Raw genomic sequence first — 16,350 nt, forward strand, 5'->3', positions numbered from 1 at the left:
CAGGGACCAGATCCTGGACCCACTGCTAGGGGCCCCACAAACAGACCAAGCTACACAACTGTCACCCACATGCAGAGAGCCTAGGTTAGTCCCATGCAGGCTCCCTAGCCATTGGTCTAGAGTCCATGAGCTCCCACAAGCTCAGGTCAGCTGTCTCTGTGGGTTTCCCTGTCATGATCTTGACGACTCCCCCCCACCCCCCGCCTTTCTTATATAATACCTCCCCCTCTCTTCATTTTTAACTTTCTTTTTTTGTGTGTATGTGCATATATATATGTTGGTGCATGTACATGTATGTTCATGTATGTGGAGATAAGAGGTGGATGCCAGGTGACTTCTCGTATCACTCTTTACCTTGGCTTTTGAGACAGAGTCTTTCATTGAACCTGGAGCTCACTGATGTGGCCAGACTGACTGCCAGTGAGCTCTGGGGAATCTTCCTGTCTGTGCCTCCCTAGTTGGGGTCATGGGAACACATGAGATTCTTTATGTGGGTTCAGGAGGTCTAATTCAGGTTCACATGCTTTACGGACTGAACTATCTTAGTCCCAGATACGTTAACTGACAGTTATTATTATCATGCGTGCGGTGCATGTATCACAGTCCACATGTGGAGGTCAGAGGACAACTTGGTGGAGTCGCTTCTCTCCTTCTACTTTGTGTGGGTTCTGGGGATCAAACCCGTGTCACCAGGCTGCATAGTAAGCATCCTACCTGTTGGGTCACCTTGCCAGCCTCCACGTTCTTGATTTTAATGAAGTTTATTTACTAATCATCCCTCATGGGTGGTGCTCTTGGTGCTGTACTCCAAATTCATCGTGAAACCCACAGTGACCTCGATGTTTCCAGTGCTGTCTCCTGGAAGTTTTATAGTTTTGCATTTTACATTTAGATTTATGAACTAGTTTGGGGTAATTTTTGTGAATGTCTATATCAACTTTTGTTTTTAATGTGGGTCTCCAGTTTTCCCTGCTTGTTCCACTGAGCTGCTTTTACTCCTGTTAAGATCAGTTGACTGTGTGTGTGGTTCTATTTTGGGGCCCTTTATTCCATTCCATTGGTCTATATTTCTACCAATATCACGTTGCTTTCATTACTATGGCTGCCTTATGATTTGCCTTATAACCTTGGATTTCTGAAAAAGGATTTGTGATATGTTGTAAGTTTAGTTGTAGAGGAACTGGTTAATTTTCATAAAATGACAAATTTTTTTAAAAATTAAAGTATTGACTCTTCTTCCATGGGTATTGTTCTTTCAAAAGCTGGTATAAAATTCTTCCAGTAGAATAAGGACTGGCCCATGGACTTTCGGCCTGCTGGCACTTATTTATCTGATAACACTGAAAATCACAAGCTTAGATGGGGAGAAATTCTGTGAATCAATTATTCTTACATATTATTGTATTACTTTGCATTTGGATGACTTAGCGTTGCATAGTTATATAAAGTCCATAGAGCTGTAAATTATTTCAATAGTAATATTTTAATAATTGACCATCTGACAGATATTTGCTGAAATATGCATCTGTGTAAATCTGACCACATTCTGTTTTGGATTCCTTTTAGATCAACGATGCCTTCCATCATGTGATGCAGCGCAAATCCACGGGCAAGGTGCTCCTCTCCCTTAAGTGAATCCTCACCCGGGCTGCAGACTTCCGAATCTGATCTCCCTCCTGCATTTTAAATGACTCTGTCTTCTTTACAGAACCAGGTGTCACATCTTGGTGTCAGTTCCCTTTGGTTCTGCTTTCTTGTTGCTCATAATCAGTGTGATCATAGAGGTTCTTGCCCAAACTCTGTTCTTTCTGGGAGCAAAAGGTACAATTAGTAATTCTGCAAGAAGAACATGTCTCAGGCAAGCCAAGATGTATGCTCACCAAAATCAAAGTATTTCAACTGCCAAGTCTTTTGTCCCCCATCCCCAAGTTGCCCCCCATGTCTCCACACCTCCTTTTCTATTCTGATTATGTCCCATCTGTTATTTCCAGTGATGGTCTACCTGGGTTTTCCTATGACTAAACTCTTCCGTTCCCTTCATTCGTGTTACACATTATTGCCATGGTGTCTCCCTGAATCAGCTCTGATTGTGTCTCAGTGTCTCAGCATTCCTGCACTGTGGAGCTTGGACCCCTTGAGCAGACACTGCATTGTGACTGGCTTGGTCCTTCCCACTCTTCGCAGCATTATCTCCACAACCCCCCAGTTCCTAAGCCTGCCTCTGCCCATCCCCTCCCTGTGCTCTGTTCCTGTGGTTTCCTCTCCTCCACCTCTGCGGCCTTTCTGATCTACAGGCCTGGCATTTTGCATCTGCCTTCATTCTCAGGAATGTGTGGCTCTCTTCTGCTGCTGCTGCTGCCTTCCTGATTCCTCCCCCAGGATTTGCCACATTCGTCTTGAGTCATAGGGACACATGTGTAGTGAAAGGAACACAGGATTCTGAATCTAAGATGTGGTTTTGAATCCCAACCTCCCTGCTGTGGTGTGGTGACTCAAGTGATTGGCATTTTCCTTTTCTTGCTATAAATCAATAGTTCCCAACCTGTGGGTTGTGACCCCTTGGGGGTTGAATGACCCTTTCATAGGGGTCACATATCAGATATCCTGAATATCAGATATTTACATTACAAGTTCATAACAGCAATGAATTTACAGTAATGAAGTAGCAATGAAAATAATTTTATGATGGGGAGTCACCACAACATGAAGAACTGCATTAAAGCAGATTAGGAAGGTTGAGAACCACTGCTATAAAGTGACTGTTACAATATCTGTCTTTCAAAGCGGCTGTGGGCAGTACATGAGGTAATTGGGTAAAGCACCTAGTGATGGTAATCCGATAGTGAATGTTGGTTCTTTCCACTTTCTCTCTTTCCCATACAACAAGTTACAAGCTCCTTGAGAGATAGGGACCATGTCTGAGTCCCTTATTGACTTCTACCATTCAGTTTAACTTATCTGGAGTCTTAAATTGTGGGATTATATTAAGAATATGTTGCCCTGGAAACAACCCAAATGTCCCTTGACAGGTGAATGTATAAATATGCATGCTAGTATATTTATATATACATGTTATATATGACATATATATGTAATATATTATATTGCATATGTATTGTATAAATATGCATACATTGGAACTGTCAAATTCAACAAGATGTAAAGTAGGTGGTCATCAGGGGCCCCCTTGGAATAGATTCTGGTAAACTTGACACCTTTTTCAGGGGGAAATAGGGAGTTACTTAAGGCATGTGGAGTTTCAGGTTGGGAAAATGAAAAAAAAATCTTTGGAAAATGTGTGGTGGTAATGATCACTCTTATGAACTACTGAAGTATACACTTTCATTTGTTTTAAAAATGGATGAAATGGTAAATGTTAGGCATGTTTTGCCACAATAAAGCAGTTTTTAAAGAAGATGTGTTACTATTACTTCTAAGTCACTTGATAGATTCAGAGGAGAGAGCAGTGTGTGTTGTGTGGAGTACTGGGCTCAGTGGGTGGGTGGGAGCTGCTGCTCTGTCTTCACCCTGGCATGTTGGGAGAGACCTACACTTTCATTAGGTACTGCACATTCTGCAGACACTCCTTGACTTACGATGGTTTCATTTGCGATTTCCCCACCATATACTTATATTCTTTTTCAAAATGCTTATGAAGATAATTTTTTTGTATATGTGTGCATGTGTGTGGTTTATGTGTTTGTATTTATTGTGAGTGGGCACACATGGGGGGGTGCACATAGAGGGTATGTTGTGAGTATGGAAGACATTGAGAAGGTCGATGTCAGATGTCTTCTTCCATCTCTCTCTTAATGTATTGAAGTGGGTCTCTCACTGAACCTGGAGCATTAGCTGTCAAAGCAATAGACATTCAATAGACATCTCACTTTGAATTTTTAGCAACGCACACTATGTTACAATACCATTGCCTCATGATGCACAGTGGCTGCTGAGACTCCCAGGCAGACCTTCTTGTCCTGATGCCAGGCTAGGATGATGTGTAGGGCAGAGGTATTAAATAAACTTCCAGCTTGTGAGATGTCCAACTTGTAGAGTTTATCAAGACATGACTTCCTTGTAGAAGGGGAAGCAGCTATACTCTTTCTTCTAATACTTGAGTGATAATTGTCAGAAAGGAGGGGGTCTGATAGAATATTATCTGGCACATGATACAACAGGGGTGCTTGGGGGTCCTTTTGTGCATTAAATGGTTCTGTGCCAAGAAGTGTGGCAAGAGGTTTTGCTCTCTGGTAACCACCTTAGAGCATTTAAAAACAGCCATCTTGGGGTTAGAGAGACGGCTCAGAGGTTAAGAGCACTGGCTGCTCTTCCAGAGGTCCTGGGTTCAATTCCCAGCAACTACATGGTGGCTTACAATCATCTTTAATGAGATCTGGTAGCCACTTCTGGCCTACAGGCATACATGCAGGCAGACCACTGTATACATAATAAATAAATAAATCTTTAAAAAAAAAAAACCAGCCATCTTTGGGTCAAGAAGGATGGCTCAGTGGGCAAAGCCTTTTCAGGGTTAAGGTTCAGATCCCTAGAACCATAGAAACCAGGCATCTGTCTGTGGTAGCCCACCTGTCATCCTAGGGCCAGGCAGGCAGAGACCAGTGACGGCTAATGCTCCAGGTTCAATGAGAGACCCTACCTCAATAGATGAAGTGGAAAGAGACTGAAATAGACACATGATGTTGACCTGGGGCTTCCATTCTCATGACATACACTGAATGTGTACCCCCTACATGTGTGTTCACACACATGTGAATACAAACACCATATACACATATACCACACATATATACATATGCAAAAATTGTCTTCACACTAGTTTTGGAAAAAAAGAATATAAATATAAAATAAAATAAAGATGAACATCTAAAGAGACAATTTGAAGTTTAGAAAATGACAGAAGGAGGGCTGAGGGGAAAGGATGCTGTGGGAATTGGTCACATGCCTGCTGTGGGTCTACTAGGTGCTTCCACAAGGCTCTGCCATGTGTCGCTGTATGCGGCATAATCTCACCTCCTTGGAGCTTTATGTACTTCTGCTTCTCTAAAGACAACCATTTCCCTAAACTTCATCTTCACTGGAGCTAATTTTATTCTTAAATGAAAGTTGGTTTTCCCAAATCTCATGAAACCCAACTTTGAGGGTGTCTTAGTTAGATACCTATTGCTGTGAAGAGACACCATGACCACATCAACTTTTATAAAGGAAAACATTTAGTTGGGGTGGCTTACAGTTGAGAAGTTCAGTCCATTATCATCATGGTGGGAAATGGGGGCATGCCGACAGACATGGTGCTGGAGAGGTAGCTGAGAGTTACCTACATCTTGTACAGGCAACAGGAAGTAGTCTGCCTCACTGGGTATAGCTTGAGCATAGGAAACCTCAAAAGTCCACCTCTACAGTGACACACTTCCTCCAACAAGACCAGATCTCCTAATAGCGCCACTCCCTTTGGAGGGCAGTTTCTTTTAAACCACCACAGAGGGCAACTTCAACATTTGCTGAGCCCTTTGGCATCTCTGAAGACATGCTGGACAGTGCCTGAAAGAGACAAAAGACAAATCAGAATTGGGAAAGAATGTCATTCCAACCAGGAGCTGCCTTTTCCACGGAGCGTGGATGGTCAGTGGGTGTCACAAGCAGTGAAGATTGAATGTCCTCAGCTCACTAATGTCAAAATGACTTGGATGGGAGGAGGCAGTCACTAAGAATAGAGTTTAGATTTAGCAGGTATTGGTTTGAGCCTCTAATGACCCGCTCTCTTTGTGCCTGTCTTCCTGCTTCAGTGAAATGATTTGATTTGAAAGCATCTGACTCATATTTTAGTCATTGTTTGGTGGTTCTACCATCTGAGCCATTAGTATGAAAAAAGAATCAATATGTCTCCAAGTGACAGTGTTTATTCTATATTCACAGACTTCCCAATTCTTCCTCAGAGGCTTGGCTGCTGCAGAAATCACTCCCACGGTCCTGCCTCTCCCTTTTCAGTAATGGTGGACTGGTCTACTTGCACATGTCTCTCTCTCCCAACTAGCATGAAAGACTGGGGATGTAGCTTCATGGCAGAGCAATTGCTTAAAAATTAGCATTTGTCAGGTCTTGGGTTCAATCCCCACTGCTGACCCACACAAAACGTCAACAACCAAAGTGAGATTTTCTGCTCTGATCCATGGAATGATGCTATCTACTTCTCACCAATGTGTTTGGTAGTGTTCCTTCCTGTGAATATGTGAGAATCTAGAAAGTAGATTTTACTATGGTAAAGATAATAAATGTGTTGTTATTTAGCAAGTGAAGAAATAGAGATATCATTATCCACTCACCTAGATTTAAAAAAATAAATTTTGGGGGGGGAAATAGGCTGTTCCTTCTTAAGTTTTCATTCTAGGATTATATAAGAAAATCCAACAGAAGTGAATTTTCGAAGTCTTCTTTGGGCTGGACTCCGCTCTTCCAGTTCTTTTCATCATCAGAGCTTATTGCTACGCTGATGGTCTGCCTGAGCCATGGACTGGTTTCTGGAGCTCTCTCCATGCTGGGGAATCATGTATGAAGGGCTCAGCCCTACACAGGGGAGACTGTCGTGGGCAAAAGCTATAAATCTAGTGGAGGAGATAGTCAAACCAAGCACACACACACACACACACACACACACACACACACACACACACACACACACACACACCAAGCCAGGTGTGGTGGCACACACATACTCTTGGAAGGCAGAAACAGGGTGAAAACCCCAAGTTCGAGGCCAGCCTGGTCTACAGAATGAGACTGGCTTAAGTCAACAAAACAAAACACAAAACCACAACAATGCTGAACTGGAGTCAGGTATGATGGGAGCAGGGCCTTGTCTCCAATGACGGCCTCTTAAGCATCTGTCAGAAAGATGGAGGTTTCTAGAAATTTTAATAGAGAAGAAGGAAATATTCTAGGACCCCGTGGCTAATGAAAGCAAAAGGAGCTGAAGGTAGGTGAGTGAGGCTGCAGCTCCAGAAATGACGGTGAGCATTGTGAGATGGTACCACAAGCAGGGGCCAGGGCATACATCGGTCTGAAGGCAGTTTGTGAGAATTTTGACTTTACTGTGAGAGGAATGGAGTGCCAGGGAAGTGTTTTAGCAGGGATGGGCCAGGTGGATGTGATCAGAATTGCATTTTAGATTTCCACCAGCTATGGAGGGAGGGATTAACGGGGAGCAGATCAGGGAGGAGTCCGTTCTGAATACGGGACCACTGCAGCTTGCTGTTTGTTTGTTATGATAAGGAAGGGGAGATGCAGCCATAATGTTGGGCTATGCAGGAGATGAAAGTGGAGGGATTGATGTTGGCTTGGATAGAGGCACAAAAGGGAAGGGAGAAGTGTCAAGGCGACACCAACTTTCTGGACATGTTTCATAAGAGGAACAATGAAAGAGTTGGGTTTAGGCAATGGAGAGGGGTATAATTAAGGAGATGAAGTTCTGCATTTATTGAGATACCCAAGAGGGTTAAGTATCTGTGTGGTGCTCTGAAGAGAGAGGAATGTGGTCTAGATATACAGATTCGGGTGTCTTTTCCCTGCAGGTGGTCTTGACACACAGTGTGACTGAGACTACCCAATGATGTGGGAAAGGAAGAGTGTTGTACAGACTGTGAGGATCGTTCCTTTTAATAGGACTGTAGACTGTTTCAGGGCTTTGCTGGAGACCACCAAAAGAAGTAGGAGGGGATAGCTTGGGATTTCAAGTGGCAAGCAGTTGGAAGGAAGGTTGCTCTATACAGTGACTAAGGCCTTCTCTCCTGCCTGGAGGGTCAGGGACCCAGGCTCTAGCTCTAGCTCTTTGATCTTGGGCCAGACTCATCTTCTTACTTTTTGCCTGTGAAACATAAGGATAATAGTATGCTTTCTTCTGCATTTTGTGGTTCAGGCGAGGGTCAGATGAGATAATGTAGGTGAAAGCTTTGTAAGCTGCCATTTCTACAATGGATTACAAGGCTGCCTTGTACCTGTGTGTTTAACCTCTCCAGAATCAAAGGAAAACGTAGACCTTTTCAGCATATGCTGGATTAACAGAGTGCAAAGGGACTATTTGATTTTTTTTTAATGTCTCGGAAAGATTTTCACATTTTAGCTGAAGTCATTGTGTTCTTTGATACAGAATAATAGGCAAAGTGACGGGGGCCTGGTGATTTGATGAACTTCAAAGATACCCAGAGCCGGTCAAGGTCTAGAGAAGGACATCTCATTTGATCAAGAGTGCAGAGAGCATATTTTTAAAAGTGAGGGGTGATAAAAGAATTAGGGCTCTTCATTCTGGAAAGCCACAGGCTAAGAAAAGAGCATGATTGAAATTTATGAAATAATGAAAATCATAGGATAAAAATATGAAGTTATTAAGTGCCAGAGGATAAAACTAGGAACTTTTTTTTTTTTTTTAAAAATCATTTTAAAGAAATAGTTTTAGGGCAAAGTAAAAATAGTATTTCTTTTTACACAGGAATGGTGAGCACAAAGATCTTATTACTCTCAAAGTTTGCTGGGACCCAAATCAAATCAAAGAGAGATTTACAATGTTAGAGGTCAGATTCATGGGGGATTATAAAAGTCACCTAAAATAATGTGGTAAAATTGCCCATGTCTTGAAGGAAAACGTTGTGGGGAGCTTCTAGTCATTGGGCTTCTGTCTCTGTCTGACATTCTTGCTCAAATCCGGATTCTATGTGGGCATGTTGAGAATCCGGACATAGGCTGGCTCTCAGATATGAGATATGACCTCTGTGACCTTAGGGAGTCACTTCTCAATTTAACTCATTTTATATAATTTTTTTTAAAAAAAATTCATGTGTGTGCAGATGTGTGTGTGCAAGTGTGCATGCATAGATGTGCACATGTGTGTGAAGAGGTCCACTGTGGGGGTCCTTCTTCAGGAACTGTCTGCCTTGAGTTTTGAGACAGGGTCTGTCGTTGGGATCTGGGGCTTTCTGATTAGGCTAAACCAGCTGGCCAGTGAGTCCACGGACCCACCTGTGTCTGCTTCCCCAGTGGCCGGACCTGTAGGGACCCTCCCCGCCGCTCCCAGGTCAGAATGGAAAACTCATCCCTTTCTACTTCACGGCTTCCTTTTCAGATGATACACTTTCTGACTTAATTTTTATCTTCTCCTTTAAAGATTCATCTTAAAAAGTTAAAAATAACCACAAGGAGACCCTGTGATCCTCCTTTCACTGACCCAGATAGTCTAAGAGCAGGTATTTTAAGAGAGTGGAGTGGTTTCTCATCTGGGGACATCGGCTGGCTCTCAGGAGCCAATGAGCTCAATGTAATAATAAAATATTAATCCTATTTTCCATATTTGAAATGCTCTTCTTGTTTTCCCTTCCTCCTTAAACCCTCCTTATTCTTTCGTGTAGCATAGAGAAAGCTCTGGATTTCAGGACAAAAGTCTCCCGAATTAAGAGTTACCTGGCCGGGTGGTGGTGGCGCACGCCTTTAATCCCAGCACTTGGGAGGCAGAGGCAGGCGGATCTTTGTGAGTTCAAGGCCAGCCTGGGCTACCAAGTGAGTTCCAGGAAAGGCGCAAAGCTACACAGAGAAACCCTGTCTTGAAAAACCAAAAAAAAAAAAAAAAAAAAAAAAAGAGTTACCTGATCTTGGGTGAATCACTTCAAACTTGTGAACCTTGGTTTTCCCATCTGTAAAACAGAGATGTTTGAATCTCATGGAGAGGGAGCTGAGGGGCAGAGCCCAGCCAAGCTGGTGGAGTAGGGCCAAAGAAGAATCAAAATTGGGTAACTGTGGATCAATAATTTGTAGTTTTTGAACTTCTATATTTGTCTATCTATGCAGTACAGATGGATTTTTATTTTCAAAATGGGGAATCTCTATGTAACAGCCCTGGCTATCCTGGAACTCTCTTTGTAGACTAGGCTGGCCTTGAACTCACAAAGATCTGCCTCCCCATGTCTCCCGAGTTCTAGGACCAAAGGCATGAGCCACCACACCTGGCTGCAGGAAGACATAACTGTACTTAGTCTTTTATATTGGCTCTGATTTTTTTCACATCCCCTCTGGTGCATAAATTCTTGCAGGATGGGGCTGTGCATTTTATTTTTTTCCATGTCAGTGTTGCAGGAATGGGCACTTAATCCTTGATAATTGATTGCTATAGCACATTACCCATTTAACTAAATTTGGGATTTGTATACAACACAGGTCATTTTCTCTGCTTTCGTCTCTCCAGGTGCACTATGTTCTGCTGATGGGGAGCTAGCAGGAAATCTTTCAGGCTTTCATTATCTTGTCAGTTTGTAGCTTCTCATCAAATATGAGCTATTTGTGTATTTGAAGATACCGCTGACATGCCCTGAAAGGGAAGTTTGAATTGTTTACTGACTACAAGGGTGGGTTTTCCCTGCATCAGCCTTTCTTTCCCTCAGGTGTGTTTGAGGAAGGACATCCCACCCCCAAAGCAGACCACTCTTTCCTCTGCTTGGACCCTGAAGTCTATAAAGAAAGTCCACTGCTGGCTCTCTTTTAGCTGTGGTGGCAGATAGATCACGGTGGCCCAAAGAGCCTGTGCACTTGGTATAAAAATGTCATTCCTAGCTATCCCTAAATCACACTCATGAACCCCTTGTTGGATTGTTTCACATAAAAAATATGTTGACATGCTAGATCTTTATCATGATATCATGATAGCCTGTGAACATGACATTATTTGGTCATACGTATTTGCATATACAGTCCAGTTAAGAGTAGGTATTCTAGGGAAAGAGAGGTTTTATACAGTTATGGTTTGAATAAGAAATGGATTCCATAGTCTCAAATGTTTGAGTTTGATGTCTTCAGCTGATGGTACTGTTTTGTGAGGTTATGGTGCCCAGCTGTTGGGGATAGGGATAGAGTTCAAGGATTATGGTCCAACCTTGCTTCTGGTCAGTCTAGTCTTCTCTGTTTCCTGGTTAGCCACCATTAGAGATACGAGGGAGCCACCACCATGTACAGTGCCATCTATATGTCATGTCAGGTGTTTGTCCAGTTGACGAGAAAAGTAATCAACACACACACACACACACACACACACACACACACACACTCATAGTGGGAAGATGGCCATATAAAGACAGAGACAAAACCTGGAGCAATGCAGCCACGAACCAAGAAAAGCCAGAATGGTTGGGAGCCAGCAGACATGGGGGACGGGCAAGGCTAACATTTGACTTTGAACTTCTGGCTCTGGAATAGTGAGAAAATAAATTTTATAGTTTTCAGCCTCTGTGTTTATGCCACTTTGTTTATGGAAGCCACAGGAAATTAACATGCTGCCTAAGAGTCTAAATAAAATATAACCATGCTTCACATAATGGTCTTCCAGCCAACAGTAAACCACAAATGTCTTACTTGTCCTGTAATGTAATGGAGACGAAAGTTCCTGTCTAGGGACTTTGTGGACCTGGAACCATCATTATAGTACAACATGTACCTCACGTGTTTGTGGTGGTGATGGTTTAAAGAAGCCTGCTGTGATGTCAGCTGAATAAAGGACAGCACACACGGTTACACAGGCAGATAGCACGTGACTGGGCTTCTGGTTCATGTAGTCATTCTACCACACACACTTCTTACTGGGATTTAGAATGTGCTCAAGTTTACCACGTCTCCTGATTGTGGCAGGAGGCTGCAGTGAGTTTGAGTGTGTTTGCTTCTTGGTGTTAGCATGATAACATATGCTTGTCATTAAGTGACATGTGACTCTCCAAAAGGGAAGCTCCATGTTTTATTGGTGATTACCTAAGTATAAGACTCCCAGCCTCTGATCCCTACAACCCTACACAATTCTGTGTAGGCCGTGTGTGTGTGTGTGTGTGTGTGTGTGTGTGTGTGTGTGTGATATACATGTGTGCACTAGGGTATATGTACATATATGTGGGAGTATGTAAAGGCCAGTGGTCAGCATTCTGTTTCTTCCTTGATTGCTCTTCCCCTTAATTAAATTTTTAAAGATTTGTTTATTTTTATTTTATGTGTTTGAGTATTTTGCCAGCATGTGTGGATATGTGTGATGTATGCCTGGTATCTGTGGAGGTCAGAGAAAATGCCAAGGAACCTGGCCTTAGAGTTTCAGATGGTTGTGAGCCATCATATGGATGCTGGGAACTGAATCTGCAAGAGTGCTTTAAACTGCTGAGCCATCTCTCCAGCCCCATCCACCTTAGTTTTTTGAGACATAGCTTCATACTGATCCACAGATCACCATCCAGCAACATTGACCATCTAGCGAGCTTCAGGAATCTGCCTGTCTCCTTCCTTTCCTGCCAACTCTGTGGTGCCCAGCTCTTTATGTAGGAGCCAGAGATCTGAACTCAAGTCCTCAGACTTGTACAGAAAACACTTTACTGAGACAGCCATTTTCCCGATCCCCGGAGAGCTGTTTATTCTACCTGATCCTCATCACCATGACCCCCAAACCTTTACCCCTTTCTCATCAACCTCTTCATCCCCATTCTTCTGTTCTGAGTGATGGTTGGGGACATTTGGGACCCTTCCAAAGTGAGCCAGTGCCTAACGTCTCTCATGACCATTCCTGGAGTGTTGCTGCTTTGCACACTTCTCCACCCCAACTCTAGAGACCATCTGTGGCTACTCTCGCCCTCAGTGAAGCTTGGGGTCGCTCTCGATCTCTTCTGTTTCTTCACTACCACAGCTGCCCCCTCTCGCTTGCTGTATTACCTACCCATTTATGTTATTCCCCGTTAGCTGAGGGGTCACTCTAGCCTCCCCTCCTTCTGGTTCCAGTGCCCCAAAGGGCAGCAGGAGACATGAAGTTGGTTTGCTCCTTCTACCATGTGGGTTCTATAGGTCCCTAGGCCCAGCCTTAAGACACATATATTAAATTAAAAAAAAATTGACTTTCTGTGTATGGGTATTTTGCCTGCATCTGTGACTATGTACCACATGCATGCCTGGTGTCATGGCAGCCAGCAGAGGGCTAAAGATCCCGACAATTGGACTAGAGGATGGTAAAGCACCATGTGGGTGCTGGGAATGGAACCTGGCTCCGCTGGAGGAGCAGCCACTTCTAACTATCTCTCTAGTCCCAAGGCACAGAGTTTTTAAAGTACTCCCAGATCGCTGAATTACATGGCCAGATCTGGAAACCTGGAAACTCAGTTCATTTTGGCCTCTCAGCTCCTAACCTCCTTAGTTCCCAATAACCCCTTCTCCCACCTCAGCCACACAATGTGACAGTCATACTCTGGAGATGGTGATTGCAGCCACTAGCCTTACACATGAAATGTTAGTTTCTGCTACCCTGCTTTGATCACACCTCCTCACTTCTGTCCTGCCCCCTCCAAAACCCCAACTTCAACCGTTCTTTTCTTTGGCCTTACCAGTCCACCACATACTCATCATCTACGCTTTCCCAACATGAGTCCCGGGTACAGGCTCAACTCTTGTGCCTTTGATATCTCACCTGGAAAACTCCCAGACAGGACAAAGCTCCCTCACCTAATGGAGACTGAACCCTCACCTTTGCACACACCAGGCAAGGACTTGACCCCTAAGCTACCTCCCCAGTCCAGGATGGCTTTGAACTTGCTCTGCAGCCTAGGCAGGCTTTGAACGTTGTATCTTCCTACCTCAACCTCCCAGACAGCTGGGATAAGAGGCCCGGCCAGACTTGATAAGTCCCTATTATCACTTACCCCTGCATCTGAGCAGCCAATCCCAGAATATGCCAGATAGACATACCAGTTAGGATTACTGGGTAATTTAGAAACCCAGGGCTCCAGTGGATCGTCAGCCACCTCTCAACTCTTGGCTGCATCTAAGTCACTTTCCTGTTCTCTGAGGGGCTGCTTTACAACCTGTAGCTGCCAAACAACTCCCTCTAGTGTCTCTGGTCTTCTCACTCCACCATGGTGGAGCTCCATCCCATTTCCAGACATTTGTACTCTCAGTCACTCTGTCTTGACACTTTACCCGGTTCGTGCCATGGAAATCCCTCACAGGATACATCTCCCCTCCTGGGAGAAATGTTCCTTGATGCTTCTACCCAAGGGAGCCTGACACCCCACCTGATCCTTTGTCTTCTGACTTCCTCATGGTCTGTTAACACTAACACCATCTGATATTACTGATGCTTAGTTTTTATTTATTTACTTTTTGGGCCTTGTTCTCCATCTCCTGTAGCCTGTGGGCTCTGTGAGGGCTTCCTGTCCATCTGCCTGACTCATCTCTACAGGCCCAATACCAGGACTGTGCCTGGCACACAGAAAGCTCTCAGTGAGTGAATGAATGAGTGAATGAATGAACAGGGAACTGAATCTATGAGCAGTATCTGTAGCTAGCAGTCATTAAGAATTCCAGTTCTTGATCCTTACTGGACCTGGATTCAAAGTCTCCTTCAGTTTTCTTCTTGCTAGCTGTGGGACTTTGAACGAAGCACTTACCTTCTCAGTGAGAATAGAGTTTCTGTCTTTCTCATCTGCAATGAGAGAGACAGATAACAGAACTGCTGGGTTGATGACATAAACTTACATAGAGAATATAGTGCAAAGCTGTCAACACTATACACACCAGAGAAACGCTAAATAACCAAATACTCTGTGAGAGGCATGAGCCGTAGAATGCAGCGCGTTTCTTGGTGCTTTGCCTGAAGTGGCTCCATTTCTCTTCACAGCCACCTTGAGGTGGCCATTGGTAGCCTCATTTAATAGATAAGAAAACTGGGGCCCAGAAAGATCCAGGGATTTAGTTAAATGGAGCTGGAGAGTGGTAGTGAGAGCCAAGCATCCAGCTTGTCACGTATCTTCAGAAGTACATAGGGCCATCACACTAGCTGCCTTGGTGCTAAACCTGGGCTTCTCATGGACCATTGCTCCCAGGGAGGTCAGGACACTTACCCATCACTTGTCTCAGTCTTGTGGGTAAACATGACTAAAATAGCACATGGTAAATCATGACCTTACATTTAGGGATAGAGTTTAAAGTTCTTTTTGAGAAGAAATGTTCATGTTTGTTATTTTCTGTTGTGGGTTTTGTTTCAGAGCCTGAGGAAGATGCTGGAAAACACCTGTGTATCCGGGACACACAGAGAGAGGTATCTGAGAGCACCAGCCAGAGCATTTCCATCTTTACTCAGTTGTTTAGCAACATGCAGATAGATTGAATAACTCCCTCAATTCACCCGAGGTTTCCAAGCCAAGGGAAAAAACCAGAGTTATTAATGTATGGATTATTAATGTAATAATGTGTGTTTGCTGCATGTATACTAAAAGTGTTGCCCAGGGCATTGATGTACATCCTGATTTTTATGGATGCCTATTTGTATTTTACATTTTATTTAGTTGGGTAATTATTAACAAAATAAGAGTTAACCAATTGCAAGACAAGATGCACACACAGGTCAGATTGAACTATTCTTTGCATAAATCTGAGGAAGTGTCTTTTACACCTTCTTGCTTTGTGTGCAAAAAAAACATTAGGTTATAGAATTGTTCTAAGATTTATAAAAAAATAACTTATGTCTATTATAAAAGAGGACACAAGGCTAACTGTTTTTCTAGTTCTAATTCTGCCACGGGCTTTTTTCTTTGGGGGGTGGATAAGTGCATAGACATGGATTCCATACTGAAACTGTGAAGTGTCACGTGAAGCTCCACAGCTTCTGTCCATGCTGGATGCCTGTTCTAACTATGTGTAAGTTCATTGAGTTGCATAGACTCTGTATATAGTTAATTTTGGTGTGTGATATTAGTATTTATTTGCAAGTCTTTTACAATAAAGTTTATAAAAATTAAAATGTAAGGTTTTTAAAAAATGTTCTGTTACTTTCAACTGCAAAAATGGTCCAAATGAGCATGTGAAATGTGATGACCACACAGTTATTATTCTAGCAGAGGTGAGGGGATCCAAGACTTGGAGGATAGCTTAGGCAACACAGCAAAATTTTTGTCTTAAAAAGGTAAACAACAACAAAAAATCACAATAACAACAACAACAACAACAAAAGATACTTTTAAGCAATAACATTTCAGGCAACTTTTATTTTACTCTCTACGTTTGAAAATAAATTTCTTATTTTTTCCCTATGAAAACCATTTAAGTAGTCAAAAGAATTATGAAGATATTTGTATTATGTAAAACTAAATAATAAATAACTCATTCAAAGTAGTGACTTGCAATTATTTTTATCCTAAAAGGATCCTGTCTTAGTCTAGCCAAGATGCTATAACAAAACACCATTGCTGACTGGCTTCTGAACAGACATTTATGGAGGCTGGGAAGCTCAGGGTGGAGGAACCTGCAGATTTGTTTTCTTATAAAGCCCTCTTCCCTCTGGTT

General features: G+C 43.0%; 1 protein-coding gene across 3 annotated transcripts in view; it reads left to right on the forward strand.

Moving 5' to 3' along the window:
* Positions 1 to 15,797, forward strand: part of LOC102905544 (quinone oxidoreductase-like protein 2) — a 49,303-nt gene extending 33,506 nt beyond the window's left edge. For 2 of the 3 annotated variants that reach the window (XM_006973807.4, XM_042258381.2), the window contains one exon: positions 1,567 to 3,415. In XM_006973807.4, the coding sequence (XP_006973869.2) occupies positions 1,567 to 1,635 (69 nt within the window). In that variant the 3' untranslated portion in view covers positions 1,636 to 3,415. Of the gene's footprint in view, positions 1 to 1,566; positions 3,416 to 15,053 lie in introns of those variants that run through there. The other variant, XM_042258380.2, reaches the window with a different exon arrangement.
* The last annotated feature ends 553 nt before the right edge of the window (positions 15,798 to 16,350 follow it).

This window comes from Peromyscus maniculatus, chromosome 11 (genome assembly GCF_049852395.1).
Source record: "Peromyscus maniculatus bairdii isolate BWxNUB_F1_BW_parent chromosome 11, HU_Pman_BW_mat_3.1, whole genome shotgun sequence".
In the NCBI taxonomy this organism is placed as follows: Eukaryota; Metazoa; Chordata; class Mammalia; order Rodentia; family Cricetidae; genus Peromyscus; species Peromyscus maniculatus.